This window comes from Copadichromis virginalis, linkage group LG7 (assembly GCF_057382275.1).
Source record: "Copadichromis virginalis isolate Kocher_CV1m ecotype Utaka linkage group LG7, C_Virginalis_male_GT1.1, whole genome shotgun sequence".
Lineage (NCBI taxonomy): Eukaryota > Metazoa > Chordata > Actinopteri > Cichliformes > Cichlidae > Copadichromis > Copadichromis virginalis.
The window spans coordinates 33,176,903-33,199,823 of record NC_140624.1 but is presented as its reverse complement, the minus strand read 5'-3'; the positions used below and the strand labels follow the sequence as shown (position 1 = coordinate 33,199,823).

At 41.3% G+C, this 22,921-nt stretch overlaps 2 protein-coding genes across 2 annotated transcripts; both read right to left on the bottom strand.

The window, feature by feature from the left end:
* Nucleotides 1-1,468: 1,468 nt before the first annotated feature.
* On the bottom strand, nucleotides 1,469-3,851 carry LOC146705449 (tripartite motif-containing protein 16-like). The gene has a single exon (XM_085465195.1). It carries the CDS (start codon nucleotides 3,456-3,458, stop codon nucleotides 1,965-1,967), a length of 1,494 nt encoding a protein of 497 aa, XP_085321321.1. The 5' UTR covers nucleotides 3,459-3,851; the 3' UTR covers nucleotides 1,469-1,964.
* An 8,634-nt stretch (nucleotides 3,852-12,485) lies between these two features.
* On the bottom strand, nucleotides 12,486-14,617 carry LOC146705448 (tripartite motif-containing protein 16-like). Its single transcript, XM_085463105.1, has one exon. The coding sequence runs from the start codon at nucleotides 14,423-14,425 to the stop codon at nucleotides 12,881-12,883; it is 1,545 nt and encodes a 514-aa protein (XP_085319231.1). The 5' UTR covers nucleotides 14,426-14,617; the 3' UTR covers nucleotides 12,486-12,880.
* Nucleotides 14,618-22,921: the final 8,304 nt, after the last annotated feature.

The following is a 22,921-nucleotide window of genomic DNA, read 5'->3' as shown; positions in this document are numbered from 1 at the left end:
AATAAGTTAATGATTTCCTAGTGTATGTACACTCACCTACAACTTTTTTAGGCACACCTGATCAGCTGCTCATTAATGCAAATATCTACCACATGGCAGCAACTCAATGTATTTAGGCATCTAGACATAGTCAAGGAAGCCTCCTGAAACTCAAACCGAGCATCAGAATGGGGATGAAAGGTGTTTGAAGTGACTTTGAACATGTCTGTTGGTTCCAGACGAGCTGATTTGATCTCATAGGGTTTTCCAGGATTTGCAGAGAATGATGCTGTCAGCTAAGAACAGGAAACTACCGTTCACACAGGCTCACTGAAACTGAACAGCTGAATGTTGCCTGGTCTGACAAGTCCAGATTTCTGGGGGTAGCAATATGATATAAACAAGATGAAGGCATGGATCCCTCTAGACAACACAGTGTTTGTCTGTGTGATCTACGAGGCAACCGTGGCTCACGGGGCGACCGTGCATCTGTCGCCGGTTCGATCCCCGGGCTCTTTGTCCTGGTCGTTGTTACCTTGGGCAAGGCACTTTACCCTACCCTTTACCCTATCGGCCCCTCTGGATGGCGCGATATGGCAGCCTTGCTTCTGTCAGTCTGCCCCAGGGCAGCTGTGGCTACAACTGTAGCTGCCTCCACCAGTGTGTGAATGTGAGAGTGAATGAATAGTGGTATTGTAAAGCGCTTTGGGTGCCTTGAAAAGTGCTATATAAATCCAATCCATTATTATTATTATTATCCATCCTGCCTTGTATCCACAGCTCTGGCTGCAGGTGATGGTGTGGGAAATATTTTCTTGGCACATTTTTTTATGAACTGAGCATCATTTAAATATCACAGCCTACCTGAGTATTGTTGCTGCCCATCTCCATCCCAGTATGGCCACACTGCACCCACCGTTTGATGATTGCTTCCACCAAGATAACGCGCCATGTCAAAAAAACTCAAACTAGTTTCTCAAACATGGCAATGAACTGACTGCACTCACATGGACTCCACAAGCACCAGATCTCTGACCTTTATGATGTGGTAAAAGGGAGATTCACATCAGAGTTGTGCAGCTGACAAATCTGAAACAACTCTGTGACACCATCATGCCAATCTGGACCAAAATCTCTGAAGCATGTTTCCAGCACAGCGCTGGACAAATGGAGAAAACTTGATTGAAACTGGAAACTAAATAATTTTGAGTAAAATCAGCAAACACTGTATCAGGTAGGAAAGAAAAACACGCTCCAAAGGTCCTGGTCATTTTCTCTCATTTACTGGATTTTATGATAAATACGTCTCATAAATTTCTAGATGTTTTAGAAACACTGCCTTTGTTAACGATTTGCTAGACAATAAAACACTGGCCATACGAGACAATCAAATAAAAGTTATTTAAACTAAAACACTGTTTCGAAGCACTTTACCTTACTCTCCATGGATGAAATATTCCCAATAAAAACATCAGCAGATAAGAAGCTGTTATGGCGTCACATGACATTAAGTTTTAATTTTGAGATGTTTTACAATCAAATCTGTTACACATACAATATAGAAATGAATTGAATATTTCCATGAAATATCATTATTTTGTTTAATAAACATTCTGATAAATAAATTGTGAAAATAAACCCAAAAACTTGACACAATCAGAAAGATAAATTTTCAGTTTCTATTTAGTCAGTTATTGCAAACAATATCAGAAGTCTGTCACAAATCAAGAAAAGATTTAAAAATAATATTTATTATCTTTAGAGAAATGAAGATTTCAATAAAAACTGAGTTTTTATTGTATAAAATGTCTGTGCTATCTTCTAACAATGAACTGATGAACAATCACTTGTCTGTTTTTCCTAGGCCACTTCTTATAATAAAAAGTATAAAACAAAGACATTTTACCTTCAAGTGAGTATCTTGGTTTATGGAGCTTCTTTACTTTTTGTTGCATAAGATAATGATTTTATGACTTTTATCATTTTTAACTTGAAATCTCACAGATTTCAGCGCTACCGCCGTATACACCGAGCCCAACCAGGAGTGGGCACCTAGTCTGGACTCTGTGGAGGAGAGTCATGGTTCGAGTGCTTTCAGAGACGCTGTAGAAGGACAGATAAGTGTAACTATTAAAATGATTCAGGAACACTCCAATTCTCGAGGACTGTGGACCTTTAATGAAAGTGTTGCTGCCTGAATTTCTGAATGTATAACCGCCACTGAAACACTCCAATGCCCATGAACTGTTATTGTTTCCAAAAGCACTCTCTCTTCCTGATCTGCTTACACTGCTGTCAGCTAATGCTATAAAGACATCGTCCCCGCTCCACTCCACCTCCCAGTAACAAGGTCCTGTGAAAATCTCTCTGCTCAACACCTGAGGCCAGTCAGTGAATCTGTCGGCGTGATCATAGCGCCTGATTGTCTGAGTATGACTATATTTTGCTTTTAAGCCAGGCCCAAGCACAACATGCTGGTGTGCTGTGTTTGGGTTAAATGTGATTTCACATTTATATTTTAAGAATTCAGCTCTGGTCTTGGGCTCTGTCTCTGACAGTGAAACATCCCCCTTAGTTTCTTCAACAGCAGTTATGGTCCATTCAACATTGTCCTGCAGTTTCTCTCTGGTCTCTGACACAGCTGCTGCCACATCCTCGGTGTAGCTCTCAGGATGAATATTGATGCTGGCTGAGTCTGGAGCTTCACTGAGACGTGACAGCAAGGTGTAGTTGTGTAGAAACTGGGTGGGGTCCTCTGTGTGAGAGAGCTGCTCCAACTCAGCTTTTCTCCTCCTCAGCTCAGAGATCTCCTGCTGCAGGACCTTCAAGCTTTTCTCTTTCTCTTTAATTTTCCTCTCGATGTCCATCTCTCTCTCTTTGAGCTCTCTCTGCTTCTCGTTCATCTCTGCTGCAGCTGAAACTGTGTCGTGGCCTTTATGTTCATCCATTGTGCAAAGAATGCAGATACACTGCTGATCAGTGCGGCAGAAGATCTTCATCACCTCATTGTGGCGAGGGCACATGATCTCCTGGAGCTTCTGGGAGGGGTCCACCAGCTTGTGTTTCTTAAAGGCGGAGGATTCATAGTGAGGCTGGAGGTGCTGCTCACAGTAAGAGACCAGACACTGCAGACAGGACTTGACAGCTTTCAGCTTTGTCTCAGTGCAGAAATCACAGCTCACATCTTCATGTTCAGCATGACAGAGATCAGCTTTAGCAGCTTGGAGTCCAGTCTTCTTTGTTTCCTCCACTAAATCTGCTATCACGGTGTTTCTCACCAGAGCAGGCCTCGGTGTGAAGGTCTGTCTGCACTGAGGACAGCTGTGGGTTTCCTTCTGATCCTCTTCATCCCAGTAGATTTTAACACACTTCATACAGTAGCTGTGTCCACAGGGAATAGTCACCGGATCCTTCAGGAGATCCAAACAGATCGAGCAGCAGAGTTTGTCTCGGTTCACCTGGTTTTCTCGCTGCGCCATTTTCGGGATGATAAATGTAACTCAGCTCGTTGTCCCCTCACCTGTCCAACTCGTTTCAAACACTCAACGTTGGTTGGAAGAACACAGGAAAGCTTTATTCCTTTATTCTGCGAGGATAATAAGCAGGTCAAACTGGAAAAGTTTGTCTCTCTGGAAATCTGAAAAGTTAGCTTAAGTAATCCAGACCAGTCTGTCTCTTAAAGCAACAGCACACAATTAACACAAAGGTACCGAGGAGGCGCAAAAAGGTTAGAAAGTTCCTCCTCCTCTTTTTGTGAGCGTAAAGAAGGAGATCAAAATATGTTAAAAGGTACCCCGGCTGTTAAGACATGTTTGCGCTAAAATATGCACTGTACTTTTAATAATATATATATGGTATTAAAATACGGCAAAATGTTTTCCTTTCAAGCACATTTTATATAAAACCAATTACCAGTAGGTCACCATTGTTATTTACTTCTCAATGCACTCTGGGGAGTGACGTCATACGGTTGCACCGCATCGAGTTCACAGTTAGCAGCGCCCTGGAAATGGCTTCCGTTCAACCTTTCCAGTTTGAACCAGAGCAAACCGAGAGCGAGGATGAAGATAGTCAACCAGTACTTATTTTAGATGAAGATGAAAACAGTCCGTCACACGAGGACGCGAGAGTGAGGGAAAACTACCGGTGTCTATGCGGCTACTGAGAGCGTTTGTTGTAAAGAGCTCAATTTTATGGCAGCATCTATCCATGGTATCGCATAACCGCACAATAAGTACATTAATAGAATTCGAATTTTTATTATACAGTGAAATTACGATATTGTTATTTTTACAGATTCTCCATGCAACACAGTGCACCAAAACCTTGAAGTCGTATGTCTTAATCCAGATGTTCTCTGGTATAGTGCTGGTCTACCAAGTCATAACCAGGTCACTAGGCAAGTTAATTAATACCGTTGCTACACTATAAAAAACAGGCTAGCTGAATGAAAGCCCCTATGACAACCAATACATGTCATTGTCCCAGAATTCATTGTGTGGGAAAAACATGGCCGCTCCCACGGCTCCAAAATAGTTTTAAACAACAAAGATTTAATGAATAACAAAAAATTGTAGATATTCTCAAGTATGTTTTTATGTAGTGGAGATAATTCGTAACATATTTAGAGTAACTTGGTAATTACTTCCTTTTAAAGGAACTAATTACGAAATGTCGGTATCTTGATTGATCTTCATTTTGATTAAACAGAGATGAATTTCTGCATCAGCCTGAATCCATGAGCCACACTGCTTTAATCTGTAAACACAGTGAACAAGTTTCGGCCTTAATATCCATTATTGTGTCCCCTGGTTGTGTTACTGTGGATAAAACTACACAGCACAACTTACTTCAGTCATCTCTGGCTGCAACATTAAACTGACATACACATCAATGCTCTCATTTCCTGTCCTAAACGTCTGTGGATCATGTTGAAGATATCAACAGAAATATTGTAGTATTGCTGAGCAGTGCTTTTTTCTAATAGCACTTTGTACTACAAGATGGTGCAACCTCATTTTAAACCAGACATCACAACATGCTCACTGGTGAAATTCTGCCCTCTTGTGGTGAAAGATAAGTTAATTTCTACCAAAAAATGATCATAAAAGTAACTTTAAATGAACAGGAAAAAGAAAACATTCAGAACAAATATCAAATTGTTATTATAAGTACATCTCTGCATAACATTGTAGCTTTATGAACATTAAAGAAAACAAAAAAGAAATATAGATTACACACAAAAAAAAGAATAACTTTATTGATATTGTATTTTTAGTCTGTAACTGAAAAGATTTAAAGTGCATGTAGTCACAGTGAAGCCAAGCGCTACATACACTGGTCATATTTCCCCGTTTTAGCTTTCGGGAGACTTTTGTTTGTCTCATTAACTCTGTCTCTCTCCTCCTTTCTCTTTGGCACTGTTAAATATTTTTCATTTTTTCTTCAAGCTTTGTTTTCTGCACTTCATTTCTCCTGCTCTGTGCTGTGCGTGCACATGCTTGGAGCAAAAAAAAAAAAAACCCAAAACAACAAAACCCTGCCACCTACTGTAGTGGATGTGCAATTACAGTTTATTCTAGTACGGCAAAAAAAGAATCTTCCTCGCCCCCCGGCATCGGGCCACACTATTTGAGAGGGACTGCTCTGGGGTCTTTACCTGACAGTACAGCAAGGCTTGAGGTGGTTATTGTGATTTGGAGCTATATAAATAATATTGAATTGAATTCAAATAAAGAGTAGAAAAACTAAACAAAATTTAAAAAAGTAAATATTTTCAATATTTTATCTATTACTCAGTTGTCTTAATGAGTTTGGTAGTGATAGTGTTAAACTGTCAAAAGCATGTTTAATACATAAATTAATCAAATCTTGTTTTGCCTTTAAAGTTCTATGCCATGGAATAAAGTCCTCTATGTTTTACAGTGGATTTGAGTTAAACGTGCATACATCTACAGTGTTTTTATTCTGCTAACAACAAAATTACCTAGTAGATGAATATGTCGGACAATAAATTTTGTCATCTTAATGTTAAGATTTATAGCTCAGACAGAGCTGATCAATGGGGAATTGACAAAAGGCATTAAAGTCCTGTTCAGAGCTCTAGATGAATGTGAAGTTGAAACGTGCTCGCTCCCACAGAGGAGAAACTGTTGTGTTAAGGTTGTAACCATGAAGAAAGTGGTGGCCTGTCGGTGCAGTGGATCACATCTGGACTGTGTAAAAGGTGTATTTCCCTGACCTTGACTGGATTTCATTTGGCATTTAACTTTCATTGCAGCTCTGGGCGCTTTGCAAAAACACAAAAAGACATTTTCTTTTTTGCACCCCTCTTCTTCAGGGACTTCACTGGCTCCCTGTGAAATTCCAAACAGTATACAAGCTTCTTCTGTTCAGCTGTACTGAGTGTGAGTGTGAATGAGGTGATGCTGCCCATTCTAACCACCTGAGGTCTGTCTGTTCACCTTCAAGGCCCTTTATAAGCGTGCTCCTCCTGACCTGTTAAGCACTGCCTCTTCTGCCCGCTCACTTCGAGCCTCTTCTTCTATCCAACTTGTTGTGCCTTGTTTTGGCCTCAGCACCACGAGAAGCAGAGCTTTCAGTTGCTCTGCTCCCAGGCTGGGGAACTCTCTACCGCCAGATATAAGAAACACTGGTTCTCTCCCCCAGTTTAAATCTCAACTCAAAACCCATCTGTTCAATGCTGCATATTCACTGTGAACCGATTGTTTATTTTATCTCGTGTTTTTTAAATTATTGTTCTCTGTACTCCATTTTTAAGTTTCCCTGGGTGTCTTGAAAGGCATTTTTAAATAAAATTAATCATTATTAATATTGTCTGTGAAGGTTCTCAGTCATCCAGGTCATCGTAGTCAAAGGAGCTTGCAAAGAAAAGCGTCTGGACTTCTTTAAGTTACTTGAAGACGTTTCACCTCTCATCCGAGAAGCTTCTTCAGTTCTAAGGTCAAATGGTGGAGAGTCCCAGATATAAACCTAGTGGGAGAAACCCCCCACAGAGGGACAAAAGGACCCCCTGATGATCCTCTAATCGCCTGAGCCAAGGTGTGAAAGCGGGTGTGGGTCCCAATCAGCCAGAGTTTCGGGTGAGTTCATTGTGAAACCTGGCCCCACCTTATCATGCAAATTCCTGAGATCAGATGGCCCAGGATGTGAGTGGGCGTTAAGGCGTCTGGGAAGGGATCTCAAAACTGGATTATAGATGGCAGAGAGTTGGTGTCGTAAACCCCCGCCTCTGTTCAAAGATGGTCGCTCAGTGGACATAAATGGCTTCTTTCACTCCTCTTTCAAACCATCTGTCCTCTCTCCAAAATGTGAACATTGGCATCCTCGAAAGAGTGTCCTTTATCCTTAAGATGCAGATGGACTGCTGAGTCTTGTCCTGTGGAGGTGGCTCTTCTGTGTTGTGCCATGCGCTTGTGAAGTGGCTGTTTGGTCTCTCCAATGTAGAGGTCTGGGCATTCCTCGCTGCACTGTACAGCATACACCACATTGTTAAGTCTGTGTTTGCTGAAGAAGCTTCTCGGATGAGAGGTGAAACGTCTTCAAGTAACTTAAAGAAGTCCAGACACTTTTCTTTGCAAGCTCCTTTGACCATTATTATTATTATAATTTTTCTTTTCCATATGAAACAGTAATTGAGAAACCAAGGAGCTTTAATGTGAGAAAAAAAATCCACTATTGTTAAATAGTAACCAGCATCATAATTCTGTGTTTCTTAGTGATGTCATGAGAATCCAAACTAGGAACACTGCCAATGCAGTAAAGTTTTATTGTCATGTACAGATAAACAGTGTAGCCACATTTACCCGTAATGAAACTCGTGCTCCTCAGCTTTACATGAACATATAGAAGTATGCAGTTATATTAAAGAAGATAACAATAATAAATAATAAAATCATAAAGTATTAAATATTAAGAGAATTTAAGACAACTGTTTGGTATTTACAGTTTCGGGGTTTTTTTGGGCTTTGTTTTTTTTTACAGTTGTGCAAAAACCTGTGCAGTGAGGACTTAAAGTGATTTAAAGTGGCAGTGTGTAGAGTCCAGTAGTTGTAGTGAGTGTGTAATGGTGTGTATATGTTACACACTGAAGGACGACAGGGTTCATTCAGGTGCACATGAAGATTTATTGCGCTGAAACACAGCAAAACAATTCAGTGTTACTGGCGGCTTCCATTGTAATAACTGGCCTGCGTTACTTTTGTGGCATTACGTGTAATGGCCACGTATTAATCAGCCCTTAACACACAGAGAAAATGACCAGTACACAATAGACAACATAACATGTACTGGCTGGTCTATTTCCTATAACTTTAACTGAAACCCGCTAACAGTTTCCTTTCACCTTACTGATGGAACAACACGGTTACAGAGATTAATGCAGGAGGCTAACATGACTTAGCTAGCGCACAAATGTTACTAGGATTACCCACAGATAACGTGAAACAACTCCCTTATTCGCTCACATTAAACACCATATAAACAAGAATTACACTCCAAACATGTTAAATAAGCATCAACTTTACATAAATGTATGTAGTTCTCGTATATTGCTCTCACCTGAAACACAGCAAAACAATTCAGTGTTACTGGCGGCTTCCATTGTAATAACTGGCCTGCGTTACTTTTGTGAAGGATTATTTTGCCAGTTACCCGTTTGGCTGAGCCGCCACTGCCACCTACTGGCGAAACTAAATACCGCCCTAACATCACATCAGGTGGGAGCAAATGAGCTTTTCGCTCTGTGTTATGATGCAAACTATTGTCACAACAAATAGCAAAAAAATGATGATGGGGGGTGGGCACGAACACATAAGGAACACATCTGAGACTTGTTCTTAATGCTCAAAATACTCAGGGCGCCACATATAGAATGTAAACAGTTCCAAAGCCTGATGGCTTGTGAGTAGAAACTGTCTCTGTGTCTGCTAGTGCTGTCCATATTGATCCTGCATGGCTGGCAGTTCAGTCCTGGTGATGCCCTAGGATCTCACAGAGGGTGTGATCTCACCACCCTGTGCAAAGCTTTGCGGTCCAGAGCGTTACATCTGCCATACCTGGTTGTGATGCAGCCAGTAAGAATACTTTTAATGGTGCATCGGTGGAAGTTTGTAAGTATTCTGGAGTTCATGCTGAATCTTCTCAGGCGCCGCAAGACGAAGAGCTGCTGTCTTGCTGCTTTTGTGTGACCAACGCAGATGGTCGCTGATGTTGATGCCCAGGAATCTGAAGCAGCTGACTCTCTCCACCTCTGCTCCATCGATGTGGATGGGGGTGCGGCCTCCTATCTGCAGTCTCTTGTAATCCACGATGAGCTCCTTGTTTTTGCTGACGTTAAGCAGCAGGTTGCTATCGCAGCACCATGATGTCAGGGTTCTCACCTCTGCCCTGTATGCCATCACATCTTCTTCACAATGCAGCTGATGATGGTGGTGTCATCTGCAAATGTGATGATGGTGTTGGAGCTGTGTGTTGCTTTACAGTCATGGGTGAACAGGGCTGAGCACACATCCCTGTGGGCCACCTGTGCTGAGTGTGGATGAGGTGATGCTGCCGATCCTAACCACCTGAGGTCTGTCTGTCAGGAAGTCCAGGATCCAGCTGCACAGGGAGGAGCTGATGTTCAGATCACGGAGTTTCATTCTGGATGATATGATGGTGTTGAAGGCGGAGCTATAGTCTATGAACAGCATCCGCACATATGTGTTTTTCTGGTCCAGGTGGCAGAGGGGAGTGTGAAGTGCAATTTCTATTGCATCGTCTGTACATCTCTTTGGCATGTAGGCAAACTGGAGCGGATCAAGTGAGGCAGGGAGTAAGGATGTGATGTGAAGAAGGTGTTCAGCTCCATCAGGTAGAGAAGCAGTTACCTCCCTCAATCTGACGCTGTTTCCCCTTGTAATCTGTGATGGTCTTCAAACCACTCACATGTTCCTGGTGTATAACACAAAATCACTCCTTGCTGTCCCCATGTCGAGACTGAAACACTGGGGGGGACTGAGCTTTTGCTGTTGTTCTGTTCCTTTCTTGAAGAAAGATTAAAAGAAATTGGTTCAAGAGACTTTTAAATGATCTGTTTTGTGCCCATTTTAATGAATCAGTTCTTTTGGCCACTTAGGATCCCATGTGAACATGTGTGACCATAACTTACACATGTGCTTAACAATCATTAATAATCTTCGACTGCTTTTTCATAGCACAAAGATCCTCCACTCAACATGATGTCAAATGTTCAGTGCTTCTGTTTCACAGTAGAATATTTAGATTATTTCAACATGAAGGAAATAAAGACATAAAAAGAGCTTTGTTCATCAGCTATGAACTGACAATCTTACATCTTATTTTCAATTTCACATTTTTTAAAACTCTGATGTAATGCATAATCTCAGTCTTTCAGGTTTTTTCTTCTTTACATCAGACTTTTCATGCTGACAGTTTCTATTTAATGGTTTCTACATTTTTCTGTTTCAGGTCTCTTTACTGTTTCTTTGTGTTGTACGCTAAGGTTAGAGCAGTAAAGCTAACAATAAAGCATACAGGCACAGTGATGTGATTAGCAGTTACTTATTTGTGTCTGCGTGCCTCAAACAGCCAGCCAGGTTGTAGATTATATTCATTCCTGAACAGGAATGACCTTTAGACATCTATGGATGTAAGTATCATCATCTCATTAAATTATCCTTTTGAAAATTTGTTGAGTATGAATATAATATGAAAAATATGATAAAATATTATACTATGTGAAAATAAAGGAAATAGGCACCCATTTAGAAATGGATTATTTAATACAGCCCTGCCAGAACAAAGCCAAGTTTTTATGAACTCAGCTGTGCGATGTTGGTGAAACTCGATGTCAGACTCAGACATGTAATTTTAGTTTTAGTTTCTCGTTTGTGTGCACAAATAGTGTTCGGGTTAATGATGAAAATTTCTTGTTATGTTTCTAAAATGTAATCGGTTTTAACTTAAAGATAAAAACATTACAATTGACAACTGAATTTCATTTCATTTATTGGGATTTATCTTGACACATTTCAGTGGCAAGTATTTGATTTTTGTTCAGCCAAATGAGAAAAAGACGTCCTCCTTACATTTATTTTTAAAGAGACTAATTTCAGGCATCTTTACACTTTGTTTCAAGTTGTTCTCAGGTTTTCAGGGACATCTTCCTGACAGCATAGCCATCATTGGTATTTTTTTTCCATGATTCCGTCTGTACTGCAGCACTTGTGATTAGCTGTGGCACTGAACGTTGGGCAGCAGTAAGCAGTCCAAAAGTACTCAGGAACAGTCACCCTGTTATTGATCTTGGGTTCATCTTTCTCATAAGGCATGACTCCAGTGATAACATACATTTTTGGCATGCAGACATTAAACCTTTCTAACATCTTCTCGTCCTGTAGACTCCAGGGGCCATTATTGAACTTTTCCATTTGAGGAACAATATTTGTCAGGGTGAATGTAGCCTCTTTGTCTTCTTCTGTCTGTTGGTGACCACTGGGGGCGAGGTGGCCTCTGGTATAACCAGAGTGTTTATAGTCTTCATTGACTGCCTGGCTGTTCTTCACATTTTGGTCAGGATGTTTTTGGTACTCCATTCCTGTGTTGACTTTGTCTGATACCAGCTGAATGACAACAAAGACAGACTTTTTATTTCTTTAGAAGCTACAAAGATTATTTATCATTCTTCATGTTGCGTGAGCAAATTGTCCTTTACTGCAAGTTTGTGGGGATGTGTAACATTGAGAGCATACTGTTGGGCTTAGTTGTGTAATATTTAAATGTGAGCAAGCCAATCAAATCCTACATGCCTTTTTTAATCATCATTTTATTAAAGATCATCTTATTTTGTGTATTTTTTCTTCTTTATCATGTCCTGTTATTTATTCATTTATATTTGGGTTGTTTCAGTTATAGTTATATAGTTCATTATATGTTATTACATTATATTACATTACACATCATTGTAAGATGTGGTCTAAGGCAGGACAGAGAGGTCAGGATTTGTAGAAGGTTCTTAGTCCCTCAAATCGATCGTGTCATCCTTCTGCTGACCTGTCAGTAAAATCAACCAAACACAAGGTTAGCGTGAACACACTGTTAGCTTTAATATTTCCTGCTGTAGACTAACCTATGAAGAAATGTAATGGGAAGCCTCCACACTGCAATATTTAGTAGAAGACTGGTCCAAATGTCAGTTTATCACAGCAAAATCCACCACCAGTGCCAGATAAACTGATGGGATCTCGTGGGACTTTAAACACAACCATCTCCAGGATTTACAGAGAATGATGCTGTCAGCTAAGAACAGGAAACTATTCACGCTCACTGAAAATAGAGCATGAATAGTTTCACGAGACAATCAAATAAAAGTTATTTGAACTAAAATACTGTTTTGAAACAATTTACCTCACGCTCCATGGACGAAATATTCCCCCCAAAACATAATCCACACTAAACAACATCAGCAGACAGGAAGCTGTTTTGGCATCACATGACATTAAGTTTTATTTTTGAGATGTTTTACAATCAAATCTGTTACATACAATATAGAAATGAATTGAATATTGAAATGAAATGCAAACAAAAATATCCAGGAATTTTGTGATCATCTTCAATTATCAGAAGTCTGTCACAAATCAGAAAAGATTTAAAAATATGCTTTAGTATGTTTAGAGAAATTAAGCTTTATTGTACAAAATGTGCTATTTTCTAAGATTGAACTGATGAATTATCATTTGCCAGTTTTTACTAATCCACAACTTAGAACATGAAAATGTATAAAACAAAGACATTTTACCTTCAAATAAGTGAGTATCTTGTTTATGAAGCTTCTTCACTTTTTGTTGCATAAGATAATGATTTTATGAATTTTATCGTTTTAACATAAAAGCTCACAGATTTCAGCGCTACCACCGTATACACCGAACCCAACCAGGAGTGGTATAATATCGTTGGTACTGTACCAGTACTGGATCTGGACTCTGCGGAGGAGAGTCATGGTTCGAGTGCTTTCAGAGATGCTGTAGAAGGACAGATAAGTGTAATGATTAAAATGATTCAGGAACACTCCAATTCTCGAGGACTGTGGACCTTTAATGAAAGTGCTGCTGTTGTCTTCTCTAAATTCATAACCACCACTGAAACACTCCAATGCACATGAACTGTTATTGTTTCCAAAAAGACTCTCTCTTCCTGATCTGCTTATGTTTTTGTAAGCTAATGCTATAAAGACATCGTCCCCGCTCCACTCCACCTCCCAGTAACAAGGTCCTGTGAAACTCTCTCTGCTCAACACCTGAGGCCAGTCAGTGAATCTGTCGGCGTGATCATAGCGCCTGATTGTCTGAGTATGACTATATTTTGCTTTTAAGCCAGGCCCAAGCACAACACGCTGGTGTGCTGTGTTTGGGTTAAATGTGATTTCACATTTATATTTTAGGAATTCAGCTCTGGTCTTGGGCTCTGACTCAAAGTCTGAAACATCCCCCTGAGTTTCTTCAACAGCAGTTATGGTCCATTCAACATTGTCCTGCAGTTTCTCTCTGGTCTCTGACACAGCTGCTGCCACATCCTCGGTGTAGCTCTCAGGATGAATATTGATGCTGGCTGAGTCTGGAGCTTCACTGAGACGTGACAGCAAGGTGTAGTTGTGTAGAAACTGGGTGGGGTCCTCTGTGTGAGAGAGCTGCTCTAGCTCAGCTTTTCTCCTCCTCAGCTCAGAGATCTCCTGCTGCAGGACCTTCAAGCTTTTCTCTTTCTCTTTAATTTTCCTCTCGATGTCCATCTCTCTCTCTTTGAGCTCTCTCTGCTTCTCGCTCATTTCTGCTGCAGTTGAAACTGTGTCGTGGCCTTTATGTTCATCCATGGAGCACAGATAACAGATACACTGCTGATCAGTGCGGCAGAAGATCTTCATCACCTCATTGTGGCGAGGGCACATGATCTCCTGGAGCTTCTGGGAGGGGTCCACCAGCTTGTGTTTCTTTAATGCTGCTACTTCATAGTGAGGCTGGAGGTGCTGCTCACAGTAAGAGACCAGACACTGCAGACAGGACTTGACAGCTTTCAGCTTTGTCTCAGTGCAGAAATCACAGCTCACATCTTCATGTTCAGCATGACAGAGATCAGCTTTAGCAGCTTGGAGTCCAGTCTTCTTTGTTTCCTCCACTAAATCTGCTATCACGGTGTTTCTCACCAGAGCAGGCCTCGGTGTGAAGGTCTGTCTGCACTGAGGACAGCTGTGGGTTTCCTTCTGATCCTCTTCATCCCAGTAGCTTTTAACACACTTCATACAGTAGCTGTGTCCACAGGGAATAGTCACCGGATCCTTCAGGAGATCCAAACAGATCGAGCAGCAGAGTTTGTCTCGGTTTACCTGGTTTTCTTGCTGCGCCATTTCCGGAATAAATTCCATCCAACTCATTTCAAACACTCGATGTCGGTTGGAAGAACACAGGAAAGCTTTATTCCTTTATTCTGCGAGGATAATAAGCAGGTCAAACTCACAAGTCTTCTTGCTGGATGATATAAAACTGGAGAAGTTTGACTGTCTGGAAATCTGAAAGTTAGCTTAAGTAATCCAGCGAGGGTTGGTCTCTTAAAGCAACAGTACGTGGTTAACACAAAGGCACAAAGGCCTTTTTACGCCGAGGAAGCGCTAAGTTCCTCCTCTTTATGTGAGCATGAAGAAGGTACAGAAGTACGGAAGCGTAGAGCTGCCACCCAGGCAAAAGAAAAATACAAGTGTATCACGTTGTAACGTGAAAAGTTTATTGTTCTAACAAGATACTTTTCACGTTTGAATAACATAATATCACGTTATTACAATATACATAATTATCACGTTCATACAATATAAATATTATATTGTGCGAACGTGATAATTACATTGTTTGAACAAAAAAGTTTTCACGTTATAACATATCTTTTATTGTTCGAGCATGATATATTGCCGTAAAACATCGTGAAGTGGGTGACAGTGCAGATCAGAGTGTGAGAAAATGGCTCGTTTATTGGAATTAATTAAGTTCTATTTTATGCTTGGATTGAGGCATGGGGAGATTTGGCTGTTATTGGGCAGTTTGGACAGTATTGTGATAAGCATGCGGACACTTAGAAGAAACCTAAAACGCATGGGACTGTACAGGAGAAAGAATGAGTCCGATTGAGGTGGCAGGATTTCTTATTGATCAACTGGAGGAACACGGGAGGCTCCATGGATACAAACTACACCACATTCAGGCAGGTTATGTTGTCACGCAGAGTACTGTGAGACATTTACTGAAATATCTTGGCCCTTACGGTGTTGAGCAACGACGCAGAAATCGCCTAATGCGATGTATGTAACACGTATGTAAATCCTGGACCAAATTTTATGTGGCATATTGACTCCTATGACAAACTGAAGCCTTTTGGAATCTGTATAAATGGAGCTATTGATGGCCTAATCAAGAGTTATGATTTGGCTTCATGCCTATTCAACAAACAATGATCCCTATTTCATAGCAGAAGTTGAAAAGAGGATGGGAACACCTGCTAGGATTCGCTCTGATTTGGGAACAGAAAATGTCATAATGGCGGAGATGCAACGATTCTTGCGATGGACTATGGATCAGAACGTCAGAAACTGTTTTATTACTGGGTCCAGCCAGGGCCCCGGCCCGTGCCATAGGCCGTATAGGCAAATGCTATGGGCGCCGTCCATCAGGGGGCGCCACGCCAGTGCCACAAATGTTGAAAAAAAAAATTGGTACTATTATTTCTAAATACAAAAAATAATCCCACGTTAATTAAAATGCAAAGTAAAGCTTATTTAATAGAAATATTATTTGTTACAACATTACGCCCCCCCCCCACCACCACCACCACTTTCCCTGCCAGTGGCGGACTCCCTCAGACATCGGTGCGTTGGTGGTTCTTTGTGTCTGGGGGTGGGCGTCCAGGTACACACCGGCTCACTCCTTGGCGGCCGCTTATCGGGGCCTGGAGCCTGGGGTTCGCTCGGGCCACTTCGGAGGTGGGGTCACTCAGGCACAGCTGGCTGCCGGCGGAGCTCACGGGCGCGTCACTGCAACTCCCCCTGGCTTCTGCTCCGCGGCTGCTGAATGAGCCCTCATCTGGGACTCTCCTTAGCTCTTACTGGGACAGTGGCGCAGCTGCCCCTCTGTGGGTCTTCCTTGGTCTCTTGTGTTCTGGGGGCCTCTGGATGTCTGGAGTTTTGATCTCCTCCATACCTGCTTGATACCATAAAGGACAGGGCTGTGGCCCCCCCACACTCCCTAGCAGATCATTACATGGAGAAACCTTTGGAATGCAAGCATGCTGATCCACACAGGTATGCACACAGGTGTACACATGGGTATTCACAGACGCGGACTACAGCTTTCTTGGCCTCTGCCTCAAAGCACACTGTGCGCTGTCTATCTTGCGTGCTGCACAATATCGTTTATTACTTAGTAACTATTGATATCTACTGCTAGCTAGTTTATTGTGATGGTGCTGTTTTTTTATTATGTTGCTCTTTGTTGTTTGCTTTCTCTTCTGTTTTTTTTTCTCCATACAGGTGACCCAGGTGTTTTGTTTTTTTTTTTGTTTTTTTTTTTCTCTCTTCCCCCCCTTCTCACCGTCTCTTCTCCCCTTTGGTTTTCTTTCTCTCCCTCTCTTTCTTTTATTCTTTCTCCCTGTCCTATCCCACAGTCATGTCTGTTCCGTTTGTAGCAACTGAAAATAAAATAAATTCATAATTATAATAAAGGTCAATCAAATGGACCAATATGGCAAGGCCATGATGATCCACTTGGTAAAATAAATCCGCTTGGCATCTTTCTTGGCCTTAAGATACAGCTTGGTTAAGTGACCCTTTAATCCAGAAGGGGGCAGCACTACATCGTGTCAAACTGGTTTAATATGAACTTTAGCCAGCCTAAATCCTGTTTGTCTGTGTGAGCATGTGGAAATAACTGGTGTTAAGTTTAAAAGGAGAGAAGTGAAAATAAGATTTAATAATCAATGAAAAAGTGGACTTACATGGTAATGTTAATGAAGTTGTCAGCCCACTGATATGGATGGAAATATTTTGCTTTTAATATAAGGTTTTAAAAGAGAAAGAAAGAAAGAAAGTGGATTCATTTTGTTGTTTTATTGTGTATCAGTATAAGCGTGTGCCAGAAACACACCACAGAATTTATAGTCTTAGCTTATTTGCAAAGGCCCGTGGCCTTTAAAATACATGAAACTCAACCACAAACACAGAGGTAGTACAACACACAGTCTGCACAATACAGCTCACAACTGAACAACAGCAAAGTTGGCAAGTCACAAGAAAACCATTGAATAGAGAGCAGCAGATCATCCATAATTGCATTGCTCAGAGTTTCAGGTGTAAATGATCTCAGTCAAAATCCAGACAAACAGCGGTTTGCCGAAATGGGGATTTACATAGAGCCCTTTATACTCCTCACTGGTTGCTCATCATGTTTCTGAGTACAGTCATCTTAAGGGTAACTAAGCACCTGAGGAGCCTGATCATGTGATAATTTGCATACCCTGCATCCTATTTAAAGCATTAAATTTTGGCTCCTGAGCTTAGCTGTGCAGTATGATTCTCAATGGCATAGATGAAGTTGCTTGAAACATTCCTTAGAGATTTTGCTCCATATTAACATCATAGCAACCACTAATGCAAATCTCCCATTTCACACCATCCCGAGGGTGCTCAGTGGACTGCGATGGTTACTGTGGAGACCACTTGAGTACAATGAGTAAATGGTCTGGTTCTTATATAGCGCTTTTCTACTCTTCTGAGCACTCAAAGCACTTTACACAACTTGTGCATTCACCCATTCGCCCATTCGCACAAGCACATTTTTCCTAGGTGCTTTCTAACTGACATTCACACACATTCATACTCCGATGAATGCATCGGAGAGCAATGTCGGGTTAGTATCTTGCCCAAGGATATTTGGCATGCAGACTAGGGGAAGCCAGGAATCGAACCACCAACCTTCCAATCAGTAGATGACCTGCTCTACCACCTGAGCTACAGCCACCCTGTCAGTTTGCTGTCATGTTCAAAAAAAATAGTTACAAATGATCTGACCTTTATGACATAGTGTAATCCTGGTTGAAGCAGCCATCAGACAGTACACAGTACTTTATGACCACAGTGCACTGTGGTCTGTAACAATACTCAGGCGGGCTGTGGTGCTTAAATGATGCTCAGTTGGTATGAAGAGGCCCAAAGTGTTCCCCACCACCATTACAGGGTGACCGTGGCTCAGGGGGTTGGGAATCGCATCTGTAACTGGAAGGTCGCCGGTTCGATCCCTGGGCTCTCTGTCCTGGTCATTGTGTCCTTGGGCAAGACACTTTACCCTACTTGCCTACTGGTGTTGGCCAGAGGGGCCGATGGCGCGATATGGCAGCCTCGCTTCTGTCAGTCTGCCCCAGGGCAGCTGTGGCTACAACTGTAGCTTGCCTCCACCAGTGTGTGAATGTGAGAGTGAATGAATAGTGGCATTGTAAAGCGCTTTGGGTGCCTAGAAAAGCGCTATATAAATCCACTCCATTATTATTATTATCAACAAGCTGAACTGTTGATACAAGTTGTTTACACCAAATTGTGACTCTCTTCTGCTGCTGTAGCCACCTGCTTCAAGGTTCAGTGTGATGTGCATTTAGAGATGCTCTTCTGCATACCTTGGTTATAACAAGTGGTTATTTGAGCTACTGTTGTATTCCTATGAGGTCAAAGCCGTCCGTAAAACCTATTCTGAGATTGATATGTGAGGAAAATCCCAGTAGATCAGCAGTTTCTGTAATATTCAGACCAGCTGGTCTGGCAGCAACAACTATTCCATGTTCAGAGTCACTTAAATCACCTTTTTTTGCCTATTCTGATGCTCAATTTGAACTGCAACATGCCTAAATGCAGCTCTGTGGCTGATGTTAGAGTCCTAATCTATGCTTTTTTTACACATGACCTTTGAATTTCTTTATTTCCAGATAAAGAGTGGGGTAATGACAGATTAAAAATCAAGATAAAGGCTAATCGATCAGGAAATAAGTGACTAATCATCCAAGATTTAATTTGAAGAAGTTTAACATAAGTTTTAATATAAGAATGAGCGTTATCAAAAAATAAACGAAAAAGAGGCTATGGTTAGAACTGGAGGATCAATTGCTGGAGTAAAATAAAAAGTATATGTAAAAGGACATGGGTACAGTGTCCATTTATCCAACATCAAATGCAATAAATCACAATAAGAAGGCACACCGCGTTGTAAGCACGTGGATGATTTTATTTACAATATTTTCTTGTGCAGCTGCCTTGTCCCATTACAGCACACTGCTCTCCTGTTAGACCCCAGCATCCTACTGAAGCAGGGAAGGCGTGACCAGGTAATGGAGAACAGCTGTGTGGGTCAGCCTGCTCTAACACCACACCCTGAACTAGCTGCTCCACCCCTTCTCCCAGAGCTGAGCTACAAACCACACCCCACCACAGTGGGTCCATATAGTAGAATAAACAACCATGACAAATATACCAGTTAAGGTTAATTTACCCATAAGTTCCATTCCAAACAGTTCAACAGGCTCAGTTGCCTATCTGGGGGAAGAGGACAGTGTTGCATTACTATTAATGTATTTGAAAACTGTTCAAAGTGTTTAAGTGTTTGATTTCCTTCTATTGGAATAGATCTTTTCTCCTCAATTCACCTCAATCCACTAATGTTGACACTGAGCTCTCAGCTTATCTCTTGATTGCAAACCTTTCCCTGCTGACTGTCTGGTCAGAATAGCAGATTTGTTTAAACTCAAGAAGATCCCACAAAGTTTCTGGAGAACCCCTAGCCACTTATCTAAGAGTTAGTGCAACGTGACTGTATCACCAAATGTCTGGAAATCTAATTGTACTTTACAAAGCTTCACTTGTCCTCACTTTTACATTTTAGAGATGCCTTTTTGAATGAGAGTGGTTGCTGATCAATGGGCATGAGAATTTGCATAATTATGATGAATAAACTGACTTCTCAGCCCATTGTTCCTTCAGTGGGCTGGTTTCAGTCATTATGCAAATCTCCAAAAGTTGATTCTGTTCATCTGGACGTAGCGTTTTGTGGGAGAAACGTTTCGTCACTCATCCAAGTGACTTCTTCGGTCTCAGCTGACTGCAGGTTTCCCCAATCTTATAAACAGTACATTTGCATAATGACTGAAACCAGCCCACTGAAGGAACAAAGGGCTGGGAGGTCGACCGTTTAAATATTTTGTTACTCTGAAAATATGGCAGTATGAAGCTAAACCTTTAGCTTGACGGCTAACGCAATGCTAAGATTTCCACGGAAACGATCAGCGGACATCGTTAAAGTACTATTGGTCTACATTCTTCTTCTATGGTAGCAGCCTGGGCAGAGTAACAGCCAACTTTAAACTGCGCCATCTGTTGGCACAAATTACAATAGAAAACATTATTGCGACAACACGTTTTTGGGGAAAATAACAGAGATTGAAACTTTATTGATAATTTGTCCAAGTTGAAAAATGCCCTCCTCCAAAAATATCGTGTGACAACCTCATTGCCTTACAGAATTATGACGTCACACACATGTAGAATCTTACCACCATTCTGATCCTTTGATCCTTTGATCCAAAAACCTATAAATAGCGGTGAAGAGCAACGACTTTTAGTCCGTTTCTCGCAGCCTTGATGTGTGCAGCATTGAACCGTTCGCCAAAAAAGCCTTTTGAAATATTTGGATCCTTTGCAATTCTAACTGTATCCAGACCCAAGATGTCTCAAACAAATCCAAAGGGACAAGAAGTTGACCCCTACACTCTTCCCTGGGATGAGCCACTAGACTCTTCCCTTTCCTCTCTTCCTTGGTGTGACCAAGTGGAACTAGAGGAAAAGCGTTTGGAAGAAATGGAGGATGAAGCGCTCAGAAACACAGAGAAGATGAAGTTCTTGATGGAGGAAAATGAGCAAAAGAGCGCTCAACTAAAAAAGTTGTCATGCCAGCTTCAAGAAAAGGAAGCTATTATTGAGGAGAAACAACAAGATCTCCATGACATGGACAAAAAGAACCAGGAGCTCCAAGGAAAGCTTGATGAAGCCCTGCAACAAAATAAAAAACTTGTCCAAGAGAAGAAACAAGACGCCACGAAGAAGAGAGGGCTGCACAGCAATCTCCAAGAAATGGAGCTAATGTACAGTGTATACAAAAAAAAGCTTGATCACACACTGCAAGAAAATGAAAAGCTTCTGCAAGAGAAAAGGCAACAGGAGTTAAAAGAGAGAGAAATGCATTCCAAGCTTCAGAGTATCAAGCAACACAATGAAAGCTTGCAAGGAAAGCTTCATGAAGCTCTGCAACAAAATAGAAAACTCCTCCAAGACAAGAAAGAAGATGGCATGAAGAAGAGAGGGCTGCACTCCAATCTCCGAGACATGGAGCTAATGTACAGTGTTGACAAAAAAAGGCTTGATCGCACAGAGCAAGCAAATGAGAAGCTCCTCGAAGAGAAAAGGGAACAAGAAATCAAACAAAAAGAAATGGATTCCAATCTGCAGAGCATCAAGCAACAAAATGAAAGCTTGCAAGGAAAGCTCGATGAAGCTCTGCGACAAAATAAAGAAATCCTGCAAGAGAAAGAGCAGCTGGACAGAAAGCAGGGAGACATGGAGTGCCAACTCCAGCTCATGGAGGGAAACGACAGGATGCTGCAGGTAAAGTTGGATGAGACACTGCACAAATATCAAGACCTGCTTCAAGAGAGAGAACAGCTGGTCAGTAAGCAGAGAGAAGAAAAACTTCTTCTCCAGGAGTTTGAGAAGAAAAAACAAAACCTGCAAGAACTTTACAACAAAATGAAGTTCAAAGCATCTGAGCTGGAAGGAGAAAATGAAAAACTACAAAAACAGGAGGCAACATCTAAAGTGCTGAAAGAAAGGTTGGAAGAAAAACAAGCCGAAAAAGAAGAAGTGGTGAAAAAATGCAACAAGCTGCAGAAGCAAAACACTGAAAAAATCGAGGAGCTGATCCTCATCCTCGAGAAAAAGCAGAAAAAGAAAAAACGCTTCTTCTGGAGGAGGAACACTCCTTCTTTCACTACTGCCAATGTCACCTCTTCTTCCCCCACCTCTATTCCAGCTTAATCCCCCCCCCCCCCCCCCTTAACTACTAACACCTCTCCCATCTCCCTCCCCTCTCTTCACAGTCACCCCCCAACCAGTCCCGACAGTTGACTGCCCCCTCTAGAGCCTGGTTCTGTCATAGGTTTCTTCCTTTAAAGGGAGTTTTTCCTATCCACTGTCGCCTCGTGCTTGCTCAGAGGGGATTGTTGGGGTTTTCTCTCCTCTCTCCCTTTACATCCCACCCACCCCCACCTTTTCTTTTTTCTTAATAATTGAACAATAAAAACAATTGGCCGCTAATTAAATGTGTCAAATCAATGTCTTTATTCAAGAATACAAGAAATGGGTAATAGCTGCATGTGTGTTTGTGTGTGTGCATAATATGCATACTTTACGTGTTGGATCCAAATCCCACAAGGAATTAAATAAAACAAGAAGACAAACAAAAACAAATATTTCTCTCCCTTCCCAGGTCAGGAATCAGGATGAGGAAGAAATGAGGTCAGATCAGTGCAGGTTTTTGCACTACTGACATAAAGTTTCTGCTGATTAAAAAAAAAGTATGTCGATATTTCTGAAATACATTTGCAAACAAATAACTTTGACAACTTGTGTTTTTTCATAAAAGAAAAATCAGAGAGCAGAGCTGGTAAAACAGCTTAGCTCTGCAGGTTACAGGAGATCAGATGCCAAATACTTTTCATGACAGTCTTCGTTATTGCATAAATCTCCCCTTTTATCATTGATCAGTAAATCACTGCATATACATTCATCTAACTGTTA

Excerpts from the sequence above, each read along its gene's own strand:
- LOC146705449 (XM_085465195.1), bottom strand. The coding sequence starts at position 3,458 with ATGGCGCAGCGAGAAAACCAGGTGAACCGAGACAAACTCTGCTGCTCG.
- LOC146705448 (XM_085463105.1), bottom strand. The coding sequence starts at position 14,425 with ATGAGTTGGATGGAATTTATTCCGGAAATGGCGCAGCAAGAAAACCAG.